General features: G+C 36.8%; 1 protein-coding gene across 2 annotated transcripts; it reads left to right on the top strand.

Annotated features, from left to right (window-relative positions):
- The first annotated feature begins 1431 nt into the window (after nucleotides 1-1431).
- On the top strand, nucleotides 1432-15437 carry LOC117791513 (protein obstructor-E). 2 transcript variants are annotated; one of them, XM_034631294.1, is made up of 6 exons: nucleotides 1438-1514; nucleotides 1548-1659; nucleotides 8769-8978; nucleotides 9755-9943; nucleotides 10004-10214; nucleotides 10530-10997. In XM_034631294.1, exons 2-6 carry the CDS (start codon nucleotides 1617-1619, stop codon nucleotides 10645-10647), a joined length of 771 nt encoding a protein of 256 aa, XP_034487185.1. In that variant the 5' UTR covers nucleotides 1438-1514; nucleotides 1548-1616; the 3' UTR covers nucleotides 10648-10997. The 2 variants fall into 2 exon arrangements, with proteins under 2 accessions (XP_034487186.1, XP_034487185.1); XM_034631295.1 differs by lacking the exon at nucleotides 10530-10997 and adding an exon at nucleotides 14881-15437 and having other exon boundaries at nucleotides 1432-1659.
- Nucleotides 15438-19484: the final 4047 nt, after the last annotated feature.

Below are 19484 nucleotides of genomic sequence, written 5' to 3'. Positions count from 1 at the left end.
TGCACGCATCGACAGTTGACGGCCTGTTTTTAATGCCAGCCAGCCAGTTGAATGCGTATTTGTTTATGCACGCTGGCGGCATTATTTCAATTGCTTACATTGCCGGTCACCGGTTGACCATCACATTGCTTTTGCCATACATTAAGAAAACATATTAATTGCGCTGATTTCATTTTAATAAGGCTCTCAGTCAACCAGACAACCAAGAACACAGACAACGTGGCGTATACGCAATACGCTTACGCCTAGAGACGTTGGCAAAAATGCCAGTCGCATGACTCAGGCACAGCACACACACACACACACAAAGATACACACCCACATAAAGGCACACATATACATACACAATGAGCTGAAGTTCAACTATGAATTTTGCTTTTTGGCTAGGTACACAGAAATAAAAATTCGGCATTTCGGGCTAAAATCAAATCAATGCGGTGTCAGAAATACGCTAATCCCGGATTCTAATAAACAAAATATGAAATACTTAAATCAAGCCCGGTTTTTCTCAACAATATTTTCATTTTTGGCGCTCTGTAATATTTGTTTTCAGTTAGATCAAATAATTTAGGCTGCTTTGACTTATTTAATATCGATTTTTTTTAAAACGTTGCCATTTTATCTACGTTTTATTCTAATTTAGAAATTTTATCCTGAATACATACTTACAAAATTCAAACTAAAAACAAGTTTTTTAATTTTGAATGTATTTTTTTTCTGTGTAGAAAGTGCCGTGCCCTCAGGTCGGCACTTGAACGAAATCTCAAGCCATAATTAGCTTAAAGCGTCAACAACATCAACAGCAATAACACAAATTTGATGCTAGTTGTGCTGCCTGTTTACACACGCACACACACACACACACACACGCACACACACACACACATTGATCTAAACTTTCAGTCAAAAATTCCATTTGCAACCCCCGCCTCAAAATGCAAAACATAAAGCCGCAGATCAATTGACGAATGGTTTAAGGCCCCAGCTACAACAATGTTAAGATTTTTGGACGCAGACGTTGACGCTGGCAGCGCTGCTGACGCTGCTGCCGGCGACAGTTCGCTGCTTGCATACAAAACAAGCAACTACAGTTAAAAGCGACGCTGACAATTACACTTACAGAGAGATAGAGAGAGAGAGAGACAGATAAATAGACAAAGAGTGAGCAGGAAAGCATAAAAGAGACAGAGTGAGAGGGAGAATGTGAATGTGAATGTGAGCTACAGCAAAGCTGACTGCTATGAGCCTAGCTTTACTGCGCTTGTACCGTTGCATGAACTGCGCTGCCGGCGTCGGCATCGGCGTCAGCGTCAGCCGCGGCGCCGTTGACGCCAGCGTCGCGTCGTGTGGATTGTTCGCGGCTTGTGCGCGTGCGCAGCGGTATAAAAAGCTCCCGCACCAGCCACAGCCACACACAGTTCAAGTCGTCGGTCCAAGTGGTGCGCAGTCAAGTTTTGTTCATTGTTCAAGTGCTGAACCGTCCGCCCCCCCGCTCAGATTCGGTTACGTTTCGTCACCAGCACTACCAGCAACAGCAACAACAACAACAACTAACGACGGCTATAAACGCTATAAACAAATCACCAAATACACACAAATAAAAAACCGCAAAAACAATGAAGAAATTTTTAGTTGTGTTTGTGGCATTATTCGGAGCCGGTATGTATTACTTGATAGTTATTTGATGATACCTAAACAACAATAATAACATCGACAACGACAACGACAACGAGATCGACAATAATATAAGGAGAGAGAAAACTGTTTTTCCGCTTGCGTAATCAACGAGTTGCAACTCATTGAAGGACACTTGAAATGCAACACAAAGAGCAACAGCAACAGTGTTAAAATGTGTTCGAATCGAGAGTGTTATAACATTAAGCGCTGCTTGTGCAACAAAATGATCAACTATCACCCAGCTTGCCCCACTTTTACTGCAATAGAAGGCGGAAAAAAAAAGCCAACATATCCAAATGCAAACCATAAGCGTAATCGACGCCAGACCTCGACTGCCAGACAGCCGGACAGTCAGACAGCCGGACAGTCAGCCAGCCAATAGATCGACCATGTTGTGCAGCAACCCGACACGTTTACTTGCATTTTTAGTGCCCCATACACTCGTATTCGTATTCGTATCTGTATCTATAGCTGGTGCTGTATCTCTATCTATTGGTTCGTTTCGATTTCATTACCTCATCGACGGCGACGCCTTTAAAAGTGCAAGAAGTTGCAACAGAGTTTGTCTGGTTCGGCTTGGTTGCTCTGTTTAGTTTCAGCTTAAGTTTCACAATCAAATGTTGCTAATGCTGATCTTGTTGCTGTCGAGTTTGTTGTAACTTTAAATATTATAAATATATAATATTTAAATATTATACTTGGATCTGGGCATCAATATCATATCCAATCATATTTTCTACGCTCACATTTTGACATTGACATTGAAAGGTATTTTTTTTCTATTTATTAAATTGCCAACAATATATATTTAAGTTATGCCGGCTAATTGAAAGATAAGAGAGAGGGTTAGGCACAGGAATCTTAAGTATGTCGCCGCGCCCAATTACCCATTAATAAAACTCGTTTTAACTGTTCCATCAAAGTGAGTTGCCGTCATGTTGTTGACGTTATTTTTGATTTTTGGTTATTCAACTCACAACACACTGAAAATAAATTTGCTTTGCCCGCTAGCTAATTGCGTGTTATGCATTTTTGTTTGGCCGCAAGGCAATTTCGCTGCTTATTTTTAATTGCCAACAATTTTAAAGTTATTAAACTTAACAACTGAGTTGGCCGCATAAACATTTAATGGGCCTAAACAACGAATGCAGCGCATTGTCAAGTTCAAGTTGCTTGTTGCCGATGTTGCTACTGTTGTCGTTGCTATTATTGCTGCTGTTACTATTGCTGTTGGCATAAATTATGCAACATCACTTGTTCGGCTTGAATGGCAAACCCAAAGGCGGCCCAAATAAGCAAACACTTGGACCAAGTGAAGCTGAAGCTGGGCCCACAAATGTTGCCGCAAACATGCTAATCACAGCAATAAACAATTTAAGCGTTCAAAAGATTTCCGAAAAGCGACGAAAAACACAATAAATTTCCGCATTTGGTTGCGTTGCGCGACTTTTTTAGTTGCTACTATTTTTCTTTTTGTGTTAAAAAATAACAAATATTTTCTTTATTTTTTTTTGCATTGGCTGCTGTTGCTGCGGTTTAGTATCAAGCAGCAACAGTGGCAGTAAAAAGCGTAGCAAATACAAACAATATATGCATGTATATTTTGCCATTTTGTTATTGCCACACCACAACAATAACAGCAACAACAACAACAGCAAGTAACGCTTGAAAAGTTTTTATTTTGTGGCAACAAAATCAAATGAAATGGCCAACACATACAGCTGCGCGGCCTGTTATAGGTTGCATTAGGAGTTTAAAAAAAAAACAAACACACACACATACACTGGGTATCTGTGCTGATTTATGGGGTCAGATACGTTTAAATGTGTGTGTGTGTGTGAATTTGTTAGGAGGTAGAGCAACAAAACACAACTCTAAAATGCGCTGACGCTTCTCGAAAGTCAATTTGCATGCCACTTTTGGTGGCAGCTATTTTTGGCGCCTACTCAGACTGTCGTCGATGCGGTAAATTTGAAAATAAATCTATAACTCTGAGGCTAAACGGATTTATTGCTCAAAAACTATTGGGGATTTCAGTATGATGACGCATACGCTGCACGCGCTACCTTTCAACCACAACAACAGCAGCAACAACAAGCAGCAACAACAGCCAACAATAGGCAAACAATTCAAACGCAGATTAACCTACATACGTTGCATGCCGCCAGCAATGTAGGTAAATATTTAAATATCATTACGTTGCCTGGCTATATGCGAATATGTATACAATGTAAAGGGAGCAACTGTTTTTGGTAACGACCAAGACAGCAACAACATTAAGCGGAAATGCTGTTAAACAGTTGTTGTTGTTGCTGTGTAAATATCAATCCAGTCTAGAACCCAAACCAACGAAACGAAACGAAATGAAGCGAAATGAAATGAAATGAAACGTGCTTAAATGTCAGCAATTTTCTTGATTTATATGGCGATGTCTTGGCTCTGCCACGAACAGACAACAATGGCAACAACTACAACAACAACAGCAACAAAGTTTGCCACAAGCAAATGATAGATAGTTACAAGTGCCACAGACACCTATTGTGAGTTGGTTGCTAGAAAAAGCTGTGATTGCAGCTATTGCTGTTAACGATTATGAGTCTGAAAACGAATACATATATACATATATAGTATAGACAGAGGTCTAGAAAACAAGTCCTAGCAGTTGCCTCAAGTGTTTTTCACTGGAATTGCAAGCACTTGGTGGGAGTGTGCACACACTGTACAGTGTGTACACATCTAGCCGGAGTTCAATGCTCGCTGTGCTGTTGATATTCAAATTTATGAGTCACTGTTGCGCCGACTGCATGACATGAAATGCAAATGCAAATTTGCCATTATTTGTCATGATATTTTGCAGGCACGTAGCCAAGGAGACATGTTAGGGATCTAGCAAGGAGAAACGTCATGAATGACAGCACTGATGAATGATATCAATGATAACCATACATTTCGGAGCATAGACCGTTTATGCTAGTAATTTGATAGCAGAGTTTTAAGTAGCATTTATTGAATTACAAACATACTCTCTTGACAATTGAGAATTAATTGGCCATAGTTATTATAATGTGCTGCCATGTAAATATCACATATCACTTTGCATTGTTGTTAATAAATAATGTAGCTGCAAATTGTTGTTCAAGTTAAATAATTAATTTATTTTTTTATATTTGCATCTTGACAATGTCTGTCATTTAGGTGAAACATAAATTAATTCATTTTTCTTTTTTCCTTTGCTGCATTATGAGTCGCTTTATCCAGTATATAATTAGTATGTGCATGTGTACAGTTTTGGTTAATTAAATGATTATGTTAATGGACGGACCGGATGAACAGCAGTAGATAAACAGCAATAACAACAATAACAGCAACATCCAACTTCCAACATCCAACAGAGTGGCAATGATGCTCATTCAACCGACAAGACCAATACAATTGGCGGTTTTACTGTTAAAATGTCAATAAAAATGTATTATTTAAATGCACAAATACATACACCAATTGTATTGTTTACGCAATATGGCAGCATAAGAAAAAAACGTAATTAAGCGCGCTAAATTGATAGATAAAACAATTATTGCAAACAGCAAATTAAACAACATGCAACATGCGGCAATCTGTCTAACTAAAGCTGTTAATTTATGAGATTGTCATGTGAATGGATCAGAAAACACTAAAATAGTTAAAGGTGTGCCGGTTGAAACCGTCGTAAAGAACAATCCACAAGCGATCTTAGCCACAACCGAGTTGTTTAGTGTAAGTGCCTGTTGCCTGTTCTCGTTTAACCGGTTTCCAGAAACCTCACTCCCTAGAAACTGTTATGCTTTCGTTTTCATTTAGCAGACTGCTTCTAGAACGAATTAATTAACAGCTTAAATATTCTAGAGAATTTCAAATGACATCAGTTTGAGCCAAGGTTGTTTTAAGTCAATCAAAATCAAGGAAATATTTATACTTAATTCGATTACTAGTTAGATATTGATATTAGCCATCTTTAATGTCAATTCGATTAGTTTTTTTTTTAGATGGGTTCCGTCTGTGTTTCTGTAGTGCAACAATTTATTGCGTATACGCCCAGTTAGTCCAGCGGTTAGTAATAACTATTGGCTAGCCTGCAACTTCTGGCCGGAGGCAATTGTTTAGTTAACATGTGGTATTTACACTGCGCGACAAAAGCAAACATACGAACACTCACACACACACACACACACAGTGACATACTTATGTACATAACTTAATGTAATCATCACTGTGGGCATAGCTGCAACACAGGAAAGCTATGTACATACATATGTAAGCGCATTAGTGTTGCGGTCTGCTGCTGTGGCTGCCAGAGTTGCCAGAGTTGCCAGAGTTGCCGCCGCTGGCAGTACCCATAACCATACCCATACCTATGCCAATTGCCATTCCCATTCCCATTCCCTTTCTCATTTCCACTCCCATTCCCTTTTCCATTCCCGTTTAAGGGGAATGCGCTTTTTGTGCGCTGCTTTGGTGGCTGCAACAAAACTAAATTATTATAACTGTTGGCTTGTACACTCTGAGAGTTGGTTTTGTTTGTTAGTTGTTAAATGTTGTGTGTACATGTACATGTGTGTGTTCCTAAGTGCTTGAAAGTACTGGCTGTTTGAAATGTTTGTTTGGTAGCACACCTGAGCATTGCTGGCTAGACTCCGACTGCTAATAAATCCACTAAATGAACCATTAAATGACTAAAAGTAATTTAATTTGATTTTATTCATTTTTCTTATGTTATTAAATGGCCAAAAATAATATCATTTGATTTTATTTATTTTTCTTGCATTATTAAATGACTAAAAATAATATAATTTTATTTTATTCATTTTTCTTGCATTATGAAATGAGTAAAAATAATTTAATTTGATCTTAATTTTTTTTTACATTATTAAATGACTTAAAATAATAGAATTTTATTTTATTTATTTTTCTTGCATTATTAAATGACTTAAAATAATATAATTGTATTTTATTTATTTTTCATGCATTATTAAATGAGTAAAAATAATTTAATTTGATTTTATTTATATTTTTTACCTTATTAAATGACTTAAAATAATATAATTTTATTTTATTTATTTTTTTTACATTATTAAATGACTTAAAATAATATAATTGTATTTTATTCATTTTTCTTACATTATTAAATGACTAAAAGTAATTTAATTTGATTTTATTCTGTTTTCTTATGTTATTAAATGAGTAAAAATAATATAATTTTATTTTATATATTTTTCTTACATTATTAAATGACTAAAAATAATATAATTTTATTTTGTTCATTTTTCTTATGACTAAAAATAATATAATTTAATTTTATATATTTTTCCTATATCATTTTGCTTGCCCTATTAAACTTGTTTATTTTTTTTATTGTAAATTGAAAATAAATACTGAAATATATTTAAACAATTTGCAATTTAAAGCAATATCTGCATTATAAACATAGAACAACAACAAAGACAGAATGCTGAAAAAAAATATATAAAAACCCAATGTTTTTATCACATTCAATTGACTAACTGGCTGATACGGGCTAAATGAAAGTGAGAATAATATTGAGCGGCAAATTATAGCAATGTACATAAAAAAAATAAATTCCATAGTAAAATCAACGTTTTTAATTAAATGCAACCAAATATTTTATGAGCGCCAACGATTTTGATTTTTAGACTGTGCACAACATACTCATTTTTTGATATTTGATTAGTTCACACAACGTGAAATTACACGTCGTTTATGCAAGAGCTGCTTTGGCCCAGGTAGGGGGCTAATATTTTGTTTTTGTTTGTGTTTTTGCCAGTTGTTGTTGTTGTTGTTGTTGTTTTTGCGGTGACCGTTGATGCGCTTAGATGGCTGATAAGGGAATGGCGGGAAGGGCAGGCTCACAGCAATGCAGCTCACTTTTGATTGAGCATTTGAAGTGTGACCGCAGTTTTGCGGCTTTGCAATTAGATTATCACACAGCGAATAGGCCAGGTCGGGATCGGAATCGGGATTGGGATTGGGATCGGTTACGGGGTCATGTGTTTTGTATTTTGTTTATTTCAACAGAAATGGTTGCTGTGTTACACACTTGGATAATTATTTGTTGCCTGCTGACATTTGATTTCGATTTGAAATGCAACAAAATTAAACGAAATTAAATAAAATGCATTGCAACCCAGTGAAATACCACATTAGTTACGAGTAGGTGTATAAATGCAATTTAGTTCGTTACGCTTTGCGGTTGCACTACAACTCAGTGCGACCCAAGAAGAGAGAGAGAGTGAGAGAGAGAGAGAGTGAGTGGGCAGATGTACAGAAGTGAGAGGCAGCGATTAGTCCTTGGTGGCACGTTTCAGGTGCTTCAACTCTGCCACAGGGTTTGGCATCGGTGTGGATGTCGCTGTCGCTGTCGCTGTCGATATTGTTGGCGGTGTTGGTGACGCTGTAATTTCATCGCCAAAAAAAAAAAAAAAAAAAAAAAAGCTGTGCAAAAAGTAAATGCAGTTGGCCCTGAGCTGTCAACGCTTAACATATAAACATAGCTATGTATGTATGTCTGTATGTATGCCGTTTGTCTTGCTGTCCTTCTGCATATATGCATGTACGTGTATGTGTGTGTATCTTGTGAATCTCGGGTCTCTTGAGTTGAAAGTTGCCAACAAGATTTATTGGCAGACATGCGACTTTTTAAAGTGAATGCCTTTTGGCCAAGATGACAAATTGTTGTGCACATCAAACCCATATATATATATAGAGTATATAAGTACTCGAATACAAATCCATACGCATACATTTAACAAGTGCCCGCCCGCTGGCAATTGTTTAAGCCATGCAATTACAACATGGCCAGCAAATGTTGCCCATTTGAGTTATTGCCCATTGGCACTGTGGGGCCTATTATTATTATGTGCCCCATTTCGCACATTTTTAGCCGCAACCGTGGGAACTAGTTGTGTGTGCAGCTTATAAATGATGCACAATTAGATCAACACATGCGTTTCAATTAATTGGAAAGTGCATTGTGTTGTATTTGAATTTACACATGTGACCAATTTGCCATTTCTCATCTCTCGTCTATTGATTTGCAGCCGTGGCCCAACAGAGCTTCAAATGCCCCGATGACTTTGGCTTCTATCCACATGAGACCTCCTGCGATAAATACTGGAAGTGCGACAATGGCGTCTCCGAGCTCAAGACCTGCGGCAATGGACTCGCCTTTGATGCTACGGACTCCAAATACCTAACGGAGAACTGCGACTATCTGCACAACGTGGAGTGCGGTGAACGCACAGAGTTGGGTAAGTGTCTAGAATTCAGATTGCATAATTAGGGAATGACGGCTAATTAATATATACACGATATATATACGATATATTCTATACAAGCAACTCACATAAAACAATTTTTAAAAAAAAGTTTCCTATATAGAAAAAGTTGCTTATATAATAAAGGAAATGGAGTTTAAATTTTTAATTTAATCCGTTTTGAGACATAAAGATTACTAAGAAGTTTTATTTATTAAAAATAGTCAGAGTTGGGTAATTGTCTAGTGTGTCTAATGTATATACAATGTATATATACAGTAAACATTCTATACAAGCAACTCACCTAAACCTATTATGAAAAAAAAAGTTTCCTATATACAAAAAGTTGCTTATATAGAAAAAAAAAGAGTATAAGTTTTAAATTTAATGCGTTTTACGACATAAAAATAACTAAGAAGTTTTATTTATTAAAAATAATATCAATTAGGTCTATAAAAACAGTTTTTCTTTGATTCATTGCAAAAAGAAGATTCTGTTGGTGTTAAGGTTATGTATATTAAACCTTCTGCATAACTCTGATGATTTCTTGTCATCTTGCCATTTATAAAAATTTTTTTTTTTTTAAAGAAATCCTTTTTCTGTTTTTATTTTTCCATCTTATGAAAGTATAGAATTCTAATAAAAAAAAAAACAATACTAGTTGCTTGTATTCAATATTTGAATTCAAAAAAGTTGCTAATACAGAGATTGCTAAAATAGAATGTTGCTGTTGTAAAGGTTGCTTATAAATTTGTATTTTTACTATGCAGAACCACCAATAACTACACCACACTGTTCTCGCTTGTACGGCATCTTCCCCGATGAGAACAAGTGCGATGTGTTCTGGAACTGCTGGAACGGCGAACCATCCAGATATCAGTGCTCACCCGGTCTGGCCTACGATCGTGAAGCTCGTGTCTGCATGTGGGCCGATCAGGTGCCCGAGTGCAAGAACGAAGGTAGGTTCGGGACAGCAGAGAGGAGTGTTTTTGCAACCAACTAATCTCTCACATTTACAGAGGTTGCCAACGGTTTTGCCTGCCCTGCTGCTGGTGAGCTGGCCAATACTGGCTCCTTCTCACGTCACGCACATCCCGAGGATTGCCGCAAGTATTACATCTGCTTGGAGGGTGTTGCCCGTGAGTATGGCTGCCCCATTGGCACTGTGTTCAAGATTGGCGATAGCGACGGCACTGGTAACTGCGAGGATCCCGAGGATGTTCCCGGCTGGTAAGTTCATCAATTGCAATTATCAATATGTAGTATACACAATATTAGCACCTGGGTTTTGCTTTGCTTGCTTGGGAGCGCTGATTGAGTTTGAGTTATTGCCACGCTTGCACCACAGATTACAGATTACAGATTACAGATCACAGACCACTGACCTTTGACCTCTTGCAGAATCTCTTTTAAAAATCACTAATCAGCTCTGTTGCATTCTTTCACTCTTAACTATTCACATGAACACGCTTTGACACACATTTACATACATATCTCTTGGCCTATTCTCACATATCTCTTTACCTCGTCCCTTTACAATTGCAGCGAAGACTACTATGGTGATCTGGATCTGAAGAGCATCCGCAAAAGCGAGCTTCTAGCTGGATTGAACACTGAAGGTCGCACTAAGAACGCGCAAAAAACCAAAGCTGCCACCTCATAAACATAATAACAACAAACAAACAACAACAATAACTAAACTACAACAGCAAATACTATAACAAGATTGAGATGAAAATAACAACAACAAACAAAACAAAACAAAACAACTACAATTACAACAAATATATCAACTCAATTCCTTTGCCCAACTTTCCTACTCTCACTTCACAAAGTCACCTAACAAAATTTATATACTCAGCCAGCCTCAAAATCAACAAACTTAATCATATCAGTTCAATGCCCTGAAATTTTCGTATTTGCTTTGCTCTTTCCAAACATGAGTCAAATTGTTGATATGAATCTCTTGGTTTCTGTTTTCCAAATTCAAAATCTAAAGTCCATTCAGGGCCAAATACAAAAAAAAAAAAAAAAACTGTAATCAAATAAAAACAGAAAATAACATCGAGGAGAGAGAAAAAAATCTTTCGTATTGAAGAGTAAAATTGAGAGATTTTTACATTTAAGTGATCTTTGTTTATAAGCTTATAATTTTATTTTATACATAAAAACAAAAAATATACACAAAAACCTAAAAAAAAAAACAAGTCTATTTTTTTGAAACATGTTTATCGACAGGTTGGAACAGTCAGAATCCTTAATGTTGAGTATAAAAAAATAGTAAAATAATCTATCATTCTTATTCTTTCTTTTACATACCTACTAAAGCTCTACTAATTTGTCTCTCTGTCTACCAAACTAATTGCTATGAATCTATATCGTTATTTCTGCATCATTTTTATAACTAACATGTCTTAAAACGTACTCTGAAAGGGAAAGCAATCAGCACATAGTCAAAGCTTAGCCAGACCCACGATTTAAAGCTCTATTTATGCAACTAAATGTCAAACAATTTTTGGGGCTTCACGGCTGGCAAAAGTACGCGCAGCAAATAGCAAAGTTGTAAACACTCGTAAATTATTTATAATTTTTGCCATTGGGGTATTTCGGAAAGAGGCTGGTACTGAGAATGGCACTGGAAATGGGGGATATGGGGGTGGGGGGTTTTCCGAAGTGTGTTCTTGTGCTACTTCTTGGCTGACTTTTTGTGTGAAGTCGTAGAGTCTGTAAATAATAAGTAAACAGAAAACTTTGCGACGCCAGCCATATTTGTCGCAAATGAAAAGTTGGCAGCCTTTTCGACCGCCCAGGAAGTCTTTGCCAATGTTGTCGACGTCGTTGACATCTTTTGAAATGCACAAGAACTTTGTTAATTATTCATTAGATTCTATAAACAAAAACGCGATACAAAAACTTTAAATGAATTTTCAAATTATCAACACAATTGCAGGCAGAACCAAGCAGCACACACATACACATGTACACATACAAGCGCACAATGAACGGTACGGGTATTGGTATGGGTACTACCACGTGGGCAGTGGTACCTCGCTAATGGTACCAGCAATAGAAATTCTGATGGGATGCGGTACGACGATGCTATATCATAAAAGCCGACAAACTTTACTTTTCCTAGTTTCACATTGACTTTTGTGAATGATTGTGTGTGCGTATGTGTCTGTGTGTGTGCGTGTGTGTGTGTGTGTGAGTACACCCACACAGCCACATTTTTGAAAAAGTTTTAAAACTAATTAAATAAAAATTATAAAACTATACAAAACTCAAGGCGCAGGCGTTGCACAAGTTGCCTAAGCGTTGAAAGGACATTTCCAGCAATGCTGTGTGTTGTTGCATGCCTCAGTCTTAGTCTTTCTCTGTGTGTGTGTTGTGTGTGTATTTGTGTGGGTTAAGCTTGCCGGGAAATGCATGAAAACCCGCGCAAAGGACTACAACATTTTGGAAAATTAGCACAAAGTGGTCGACATGCACATAATTCGTACTTGGCGCAATTGCTGCTTGTTGCTGTTGGTCTACTTAGAGTGCGGTAACAGAAACAGTTTATACACACAGAAAAAAAGAAAGGGAAGGAGAGAGAGAGAGAGAAAGAGAGAGACGTAAATCCTGACAACAACAACAGCACACATTTGTAAACCGCTCTTCGTCATCTTTTCCTTTCACCTGCTTTACACAGCTCTGCAGTTGTTGTTGTTGTTGTTGCACTGTGAGTGAGCAATCTCCAATTAAAAGTTGCTGCAAGCATCTGCAGTTGCAGCGACTACTTTGCCCTGTCAGCAATACAAGCACTGAGCACTGACTGAGGTTAGCAGATTTGATCAGTGCTGGGAATGGTGACGAAGTGATGGAGAGAGCACATAAAAGTGTTTTATAAACAAAAATGATTAAGCAAAGTTATACAACTGTCCATCCAGTACACTCAGAAAAATATGCCATCCGAAAATTAGGTACGACCGTACTTGAAATTATATCGTTTCGTTCTTAAAATTTTAAGATTGCTGTGTACTAAAAATCTGGAATTAAGTATGAATCGATTTTAATTTTAGAATTCTGACTGCCCATTCCTATGGCAGCTGTCCGATATAGTAGTCCGATTTTACCCAAACTTAGTCAGAATATTTAAGACCATGGCAAATATATAATCCGTCAGTCTCGTTAAGATACCTCCAGAAACAAGAGAGTTATTTGTACTAAACTATCTTAGGATTTTTTTTTTACTTGATATATATATTTTTTTAAGATTGAAAGGAAGTTAAAAATAAGAACGTTTCGTACTAAAAACAAGTACATTTTGGAATATTTCTGTTTAATTTAGCTATTTTGCTTAATTTTAGTTTACATACTAGGGTATGTTTTAATATTAAAATTAATTAATTTTGACAATGTTTTATACAAGTTACAAGTACCTTTTGAATTCAGCTCAAGATTTTTGTGTACTTAAAATCGTATGTTTTAAATTTATACAGACTTGAACTAAACCCAAAACGTACCCAAATTATCCCCGAAAAATCTTATTTTAAGTTTTCCGTACTTGCGAAAACCGAATTTTAAATAATTATTGTTCTCAACTTTATAAATTTTGAACTTAGACAACATTTTAGACTGCTTGTACTTGAATATCGCCTGTTTAAGGATGGAAATCTTGATTTTTTTCTGAGTGTAGCAACAATAACTGTTTTGGTATAAAGATGGAAGCAGAACCATGTCCTGAGGTCAACCAGAACTCCTGCTTCTGATGGATAATAACCAGGCTAAGCGCTTTCTGTCCGACTACCTTCAGCTGCTGTGCTGGCTATGAAAATCCTTTTAACGTTTTGACTCTAATTAATTTTAATGATATAAACGCACAGCGAGCACAGTGTAAAGCAAATGCTGCAGCAGACTTATACTATATAAAGCATTTCATATATCTATGATACAGCGAGATTATATTTGGGTTTATAAACAGTCTAAAAACAAAAAAAAAAAACTAATATAATTACTTAACATCTTGCGTATCTTACATGACACACATTGACTCAATGTTTTTGGTCAATTCCATTTAATTGAATTTAATTTAATAGCTTTGCGCTTTTTGTCATTTGCCACATCGCGCATTTTGTATGAAGCTCAACATATATGAGTATGTCCTGCTGCTGCCTGACATCACGTTCTCGTCCTTGTCCTTGTGCTCTGCGTTTTAAAGGCAATTTGCTCATTCCCCATACCCAGACCCATAGTTTATGTGTATGTCCGAGTGTATGTTAGTTGTGGCCATAGCAGTTGATGTTGTTGCCACTGCGGGATGTCAGGAAACAAAGAGCAGCTCCTTTTAATCCTTGATGTCCTGTTGCCTCTCCCTTGCTATTCTATTCAGCCAGCAATGGCACAAACGCTTGTGTGGTAGTTGCTCTTTCATTAGCCCTCATCTCGCTTCCAACAAGTTTTTAACAAAATTATTTTTAATTATGGTTTTCATAAAAATTTCTTTGTTGATTTAGTAGCCCGCAAAGGAACATAACTTTATAATAAAAAAAAAAAAAAATAGCAATCAGAATAGGGTGGCATTCTGAAAACTCTTAAAAGCATCTCCCAGCCACTATGATTCGTGCAACTTTGACTTGATAACCAAATACAGTCACTATTTTTTTATGCTCTCTTCTTTTACACAAACACACAAATACACACAACGGTCATTCACGGGTCCGTTAATCCGCAAGCGTGACAGTCAAAGCAAAACAGCATTCAAAAAGATTAATTAAGCAAATCAAAGCAAATCCAGAGCAAAGATCATTACGTCTTGTTAATATTACGTATACGCAGGGAGAAAAAAAAAAACAAAACACATTTACTTTAACGCATGCATATATATTTTTTAATATCTTGTATTTCTTGTTTATAGCGAGGATTACTATGGTGATGTAGACCTCAAAGCATTAAAAAAACTGGGCTTTTAAAAATACAAAATCAGCACACAAAAGCCATGCCAGCTGGGATGCCAGAATCGTGGACGCATGGTGCACAGACGAGAGCAAAAAAAAACAGAAAGAGCCGCCATACCAGCGGGTTTTAAAGGCTTGCCACACAAAGAATATTAAGAAATACTCTTATATTGTTAAACAGTTGACTTTAAAGACTGAACAAACATAGATACATTGAGGAGAAGCCTTAAAAATACTGAAAACCTTCAATTAAATATCAAAGAAAATGAAACAGGCAAGTTACAATAGGAGTTAACAAGACAATGGCTTGAAAGAACATACAAACTAAACCTGAAAAATATATTCAAGACATTTCCTTTAATTACGGTAAATAAGTGCAAACCACAAGTCCACTGGAAACTGGCTATTGTATGCCAAATAGATATTTGGCTTCATTAGCATTTATATAAGCCCGAAAGTCGTAAATGATACAGACCAAATTCCAAGCAAAGTCAAATTTAACTTATTAACCAAATGTTAAAAAAAAAGTAAATAAATACACACACAACCAGGAACATAAGTATATGTAATGTAATGTAAATAATTGCAATTTACATTTTAAGTTTAATAAAATATAAATAAAGTATAAATGCAGCGTATTTATTTAAAATAAGTCGACTTAAAGTGCAATATTTCTAAATTGCCAAATGCTAGCGATTTCACTATACATTCAAATTGGACATGGCCAAATGCACTGGCATTTGTTACCCGAAATAGTAACAATAGTACAACAAACATAAAACAAATATTTAAATCAGTTGAACAACTTTCGAATACTGCAACTGTACGGCTTAAGGCTCTTAGTATCGAGTTTGTCAAAGGCTAGGCCCACAATTTATAGTCCAACTTTAATGGACAATTTACTGAGCAGTAAGAGCAAACAACCACAACACAACACAACACAACCTAACACTGTACAACACAGTACGCATACGCACTGTTTGCCTAGCAAATAGCAGCAAAATGCCTGAAACCAAAAAACAAGTAAATAAACAAAGTATACCAAAATCTATGCACACATACACAGACAGAGACAGAGATAGAGAGAGAGACAGACACACAAATTGATAATTATTGAAAGAAGAGAAACAGCAGTGACCTCTCGCATCCAGCATATGGCATCCATTTATATATAGACAGACCCTTTCGATACTGCAAAATTGTAACGATGCACAAGTGTAACATTAGCCTACGAAAAGATTGAAAAGCAGCAGACGATGCCAACAGCGACGACATCGAGTAAATGTTGCATGCAGCACGAGTCCACAACAATGCAGCCTCTATCTACGCTTGTGCGTGTGTGTATCTGTGTGTGTGTGTGTGTTTGTGTGTGTGTAAACTTATACACAAAAGAGACATGCTGTTGCATGTTAATTGAAATCAATAAGTGAAACAAGCGGGAGTGAATGGCAGAGGGAGTGTAAGAAGCAGTTCCAAACCAACTCACACACATACATAGACACACACACAGATATTAGTGAGTGCTGTGTGCGGTGTCCTTTGTGCGATCCTCCGTTCAGTATGGGTGACAGTGGCTATAATGGCAGCCAGACAGCAGCAGGAGCAACATCACAATGGTTAGTTATCGAAGTGAATGTGGTAAAGTAAATTATTTGCACAACGGCTAATGACAACAGCTACAACAACAGCTACAACAACAGCTACAACAACAGCTACAACAACAGCTACAACAACAGCTACAACAACAACAGCTACAACAACAACAACATCAGCTAGCAGAAGCAGTAGCAGCAGCAGTAGAAGAAAACCCAAGAGCAATAACGGCCTTTGGTCAACATATCCTTTGCCCTCTCGTACTCGCATTTATTATTTTGACAGGCGACACATACTTTTCCCATTGCCAGCTGCTACTGTACGAGTATACACGTACTCGTAACAGTGCTTCACTTGGCCAAATGTAAATTATTCATTGTTATTTTTAGAAATTTTTACCTAAAACTAACTTGGCCTCTGCTGGCAAACAGAGCAACGGTGTACTAGCAATTACCGTGACTCTAGCTCTTTTGCTCGAAGCGGCAACAGCAACTGCCGCAATGCAGTCGCATGTAGTTTCCACTGCAAATGGCTCGTGTAACGTGTAACGTGCAAAAACTGCAACTGCAACAACAACAGCAACAACAACAACAAGTACAATACACACACACACACTCACACACTCGGAAGCCAAGGAAATTATGCTTGCAATAACATTTACATGCTTGGACGAGTGTGTTTGAATGTTTGTGTGCCAAATTTATACACCAATTGCACACTGTAACAGCCAGCAGAGGTCAAATTTTCATTTCAGTCGAATGTGCATCGAAAGGACAGAAACTTTAGGACCATTTAACAATGTCTTTAATAGATTTATTCAATTTAATTGATATTTTATTTATGATGTAATTATTAATTCAATTATCATTTATTCAAACAAACATATGTACCAGGCAATAATACTGAAAACGGTACCAAAGACTTTAACCGAAACAAATAGTTTCATTCAGGGAATCAAACCGAAAACAAAAATAAATTTTTTGACGAATTTTAAAATATTTAAATGCAGAATGTATTAAGAGGCCAAATCAAGACTAAAATGACATTTCGCTTGAAAATCGGTTCAGTTTTGATCAAGTTATGACAGTTTGAAGTTGGTCAGACTGCGGATTTAGCCACTATACAAGTCAAAATTTTTGTTCAATTTCACATGATTTTTTACAAAAAAATGAAAGGTTTCAGAATCAAGTTTAAAGTGTTGTTTTATACTAATTACGATATAAGGAGTTGATTAAAAGTGAAAACTTGAGATTTAAAATTTTAAATTTTCGAAATTTCAAAGGGGGGACCCTTAGCATCGAAATCAATACCTAGTAGAATCTAGGGGAAAACATTTTTTTTTAAGAACTTAATAAAATTTAAATGCAGAATGAATTAAAATGCCAAATCATGATCAAAATGACATTCCACTTGAAAATCGGTTCAGTTTTGATCAAGTTATGACAGTTTGAAGTTGATCAGACTGCGGATTTAGCCAGTTTACAAGTCCAAATTTTTGTTCAATTTCACATGATTTTTTACAAGAAAATGAAAGGTCTCAAAATCAAGTTTAAAGTGTTGTTTTATACTAATTTCGATATAAGGAGTTGATTAAAAGTGAAAACTTGAGATTTAAAATTTGGAATTTTCGAAATTTCAAAGGGGGGACCCTTAGCATCGAAATCAATATCTAGTAGAATCTAGAGGAAAATATTTTTTTTTAAGAATTTAATAAAATTTAAATGCAGAATGTATTAAGAGGCCAAATCATGATCAAAATGACATTCAATTTGACAATCGGTTTAGTTTTGATCAAGTTATGACAGTTTGAAGTTGGCCAGACTTCGGATTTAGCCACTTTACAAGTGCAAATTTTTGTTCAATTTCACATGATTTATTACAAAAAAATTAATGGTGTCTTATACTTTATAGGTGTTAAAACTCAAATTTTAGCTGTTAATCAATTGTATATTTCTTTATCAATATAAAAAAAAACACTAACATTTTAAAATTTTTTGAAAAATTAACTTGTTATAGTTGTTTTGGAGTGTACCGAAACAGATAATTCCTACGGTTTGCTCCTCTGATATGTAGTCGTAGCGTTGAGTTAACTGCATTCAATTTTTTGCGGGATTAAAGCTGAGACTTGGCTTATCACTGGCACAACAGGCAACAATCCAGAGCACATGCCGTCATTCAATCGGGCTTCTCGAGAATGATGACGCCTCTTTCAATAAAAATTGGCCTCTGCCGGCCATTGTTAAAGGAGGCCACTAATGCGCTGCAATTGGCAAGTGCCTTTGGTATACATAAGTGGCAAGAGCAGCACAAAAAAATAGTTGTATTCAACTTGTATGGCTCCTGTCTGCGAAATGCAATGACAATGTACAGTACTCAGTACTCAGTACTCGCTGCTGTTCAATGTGTTCCATGATGATCACAAGAAAGAAAAAAAAAAAGTCCGGCAACAACAGCAATGACAAAGCGTGGCCAGTCATTGCTTATTTTTATTTGCCTGGCCAGGACTAATGCCCAACACCAGAAGCAGCAGCAGCAGCAGCAAAAATAACAACAACAGATGATTCGAGTAGCAATGCGCTCTAACGCCCTTATCCCTTATCCTTGTAACGACTTTGGCGGTGCTCCTGCTCCAGCTCCTGTTTCTGTTCCTGCTCCTGTTCCCGCTTCTACTGCTGATGCTGCTGCGCTTTTGCGGTTGACCGCATTTGCTGTGAACAAAAAAATCTGTTGCTGCCAAGTATGGCCACTCTCGGAGCAACTGGCAACTGGCAACTGGCTGCCAGCTATTGGCCATTGGCTGGAGCTGCTCTTGACCGAGTGTAGCTATAAATATCTGCGATAGCGAAATGCAATTACGTGGCAACAATGAATACAGCAGCAGCGATTGCTCGCTTGCTCCCTTTTCCATTCCCGATTCCAGTTCCCAGCTCCCAGTTTCCCTGCAACTGAAACTGGCCCACATCCGGGCAAT

This window comes from Drosophila innubila (assembly GCF_004354385.1).
Source record: "Drosophila innubila isolate TH190305 chromosome 3R unlocalized genomic scaffold, UK_Dinn_1.0 2_E_3R, whole genome shotgun sequence".
Lineage (NCBI taxonomy): Eukaryota > Metazoa > Arthropoda > Insecta > Diptera > Drosophilidae > Drosophila > Drosophila innubila.
The sequence above is the reverse complement of the archived record's forward strand: the minus strand, read 5'-3'. Positions and strand labels throughout refer to the sequence as shown.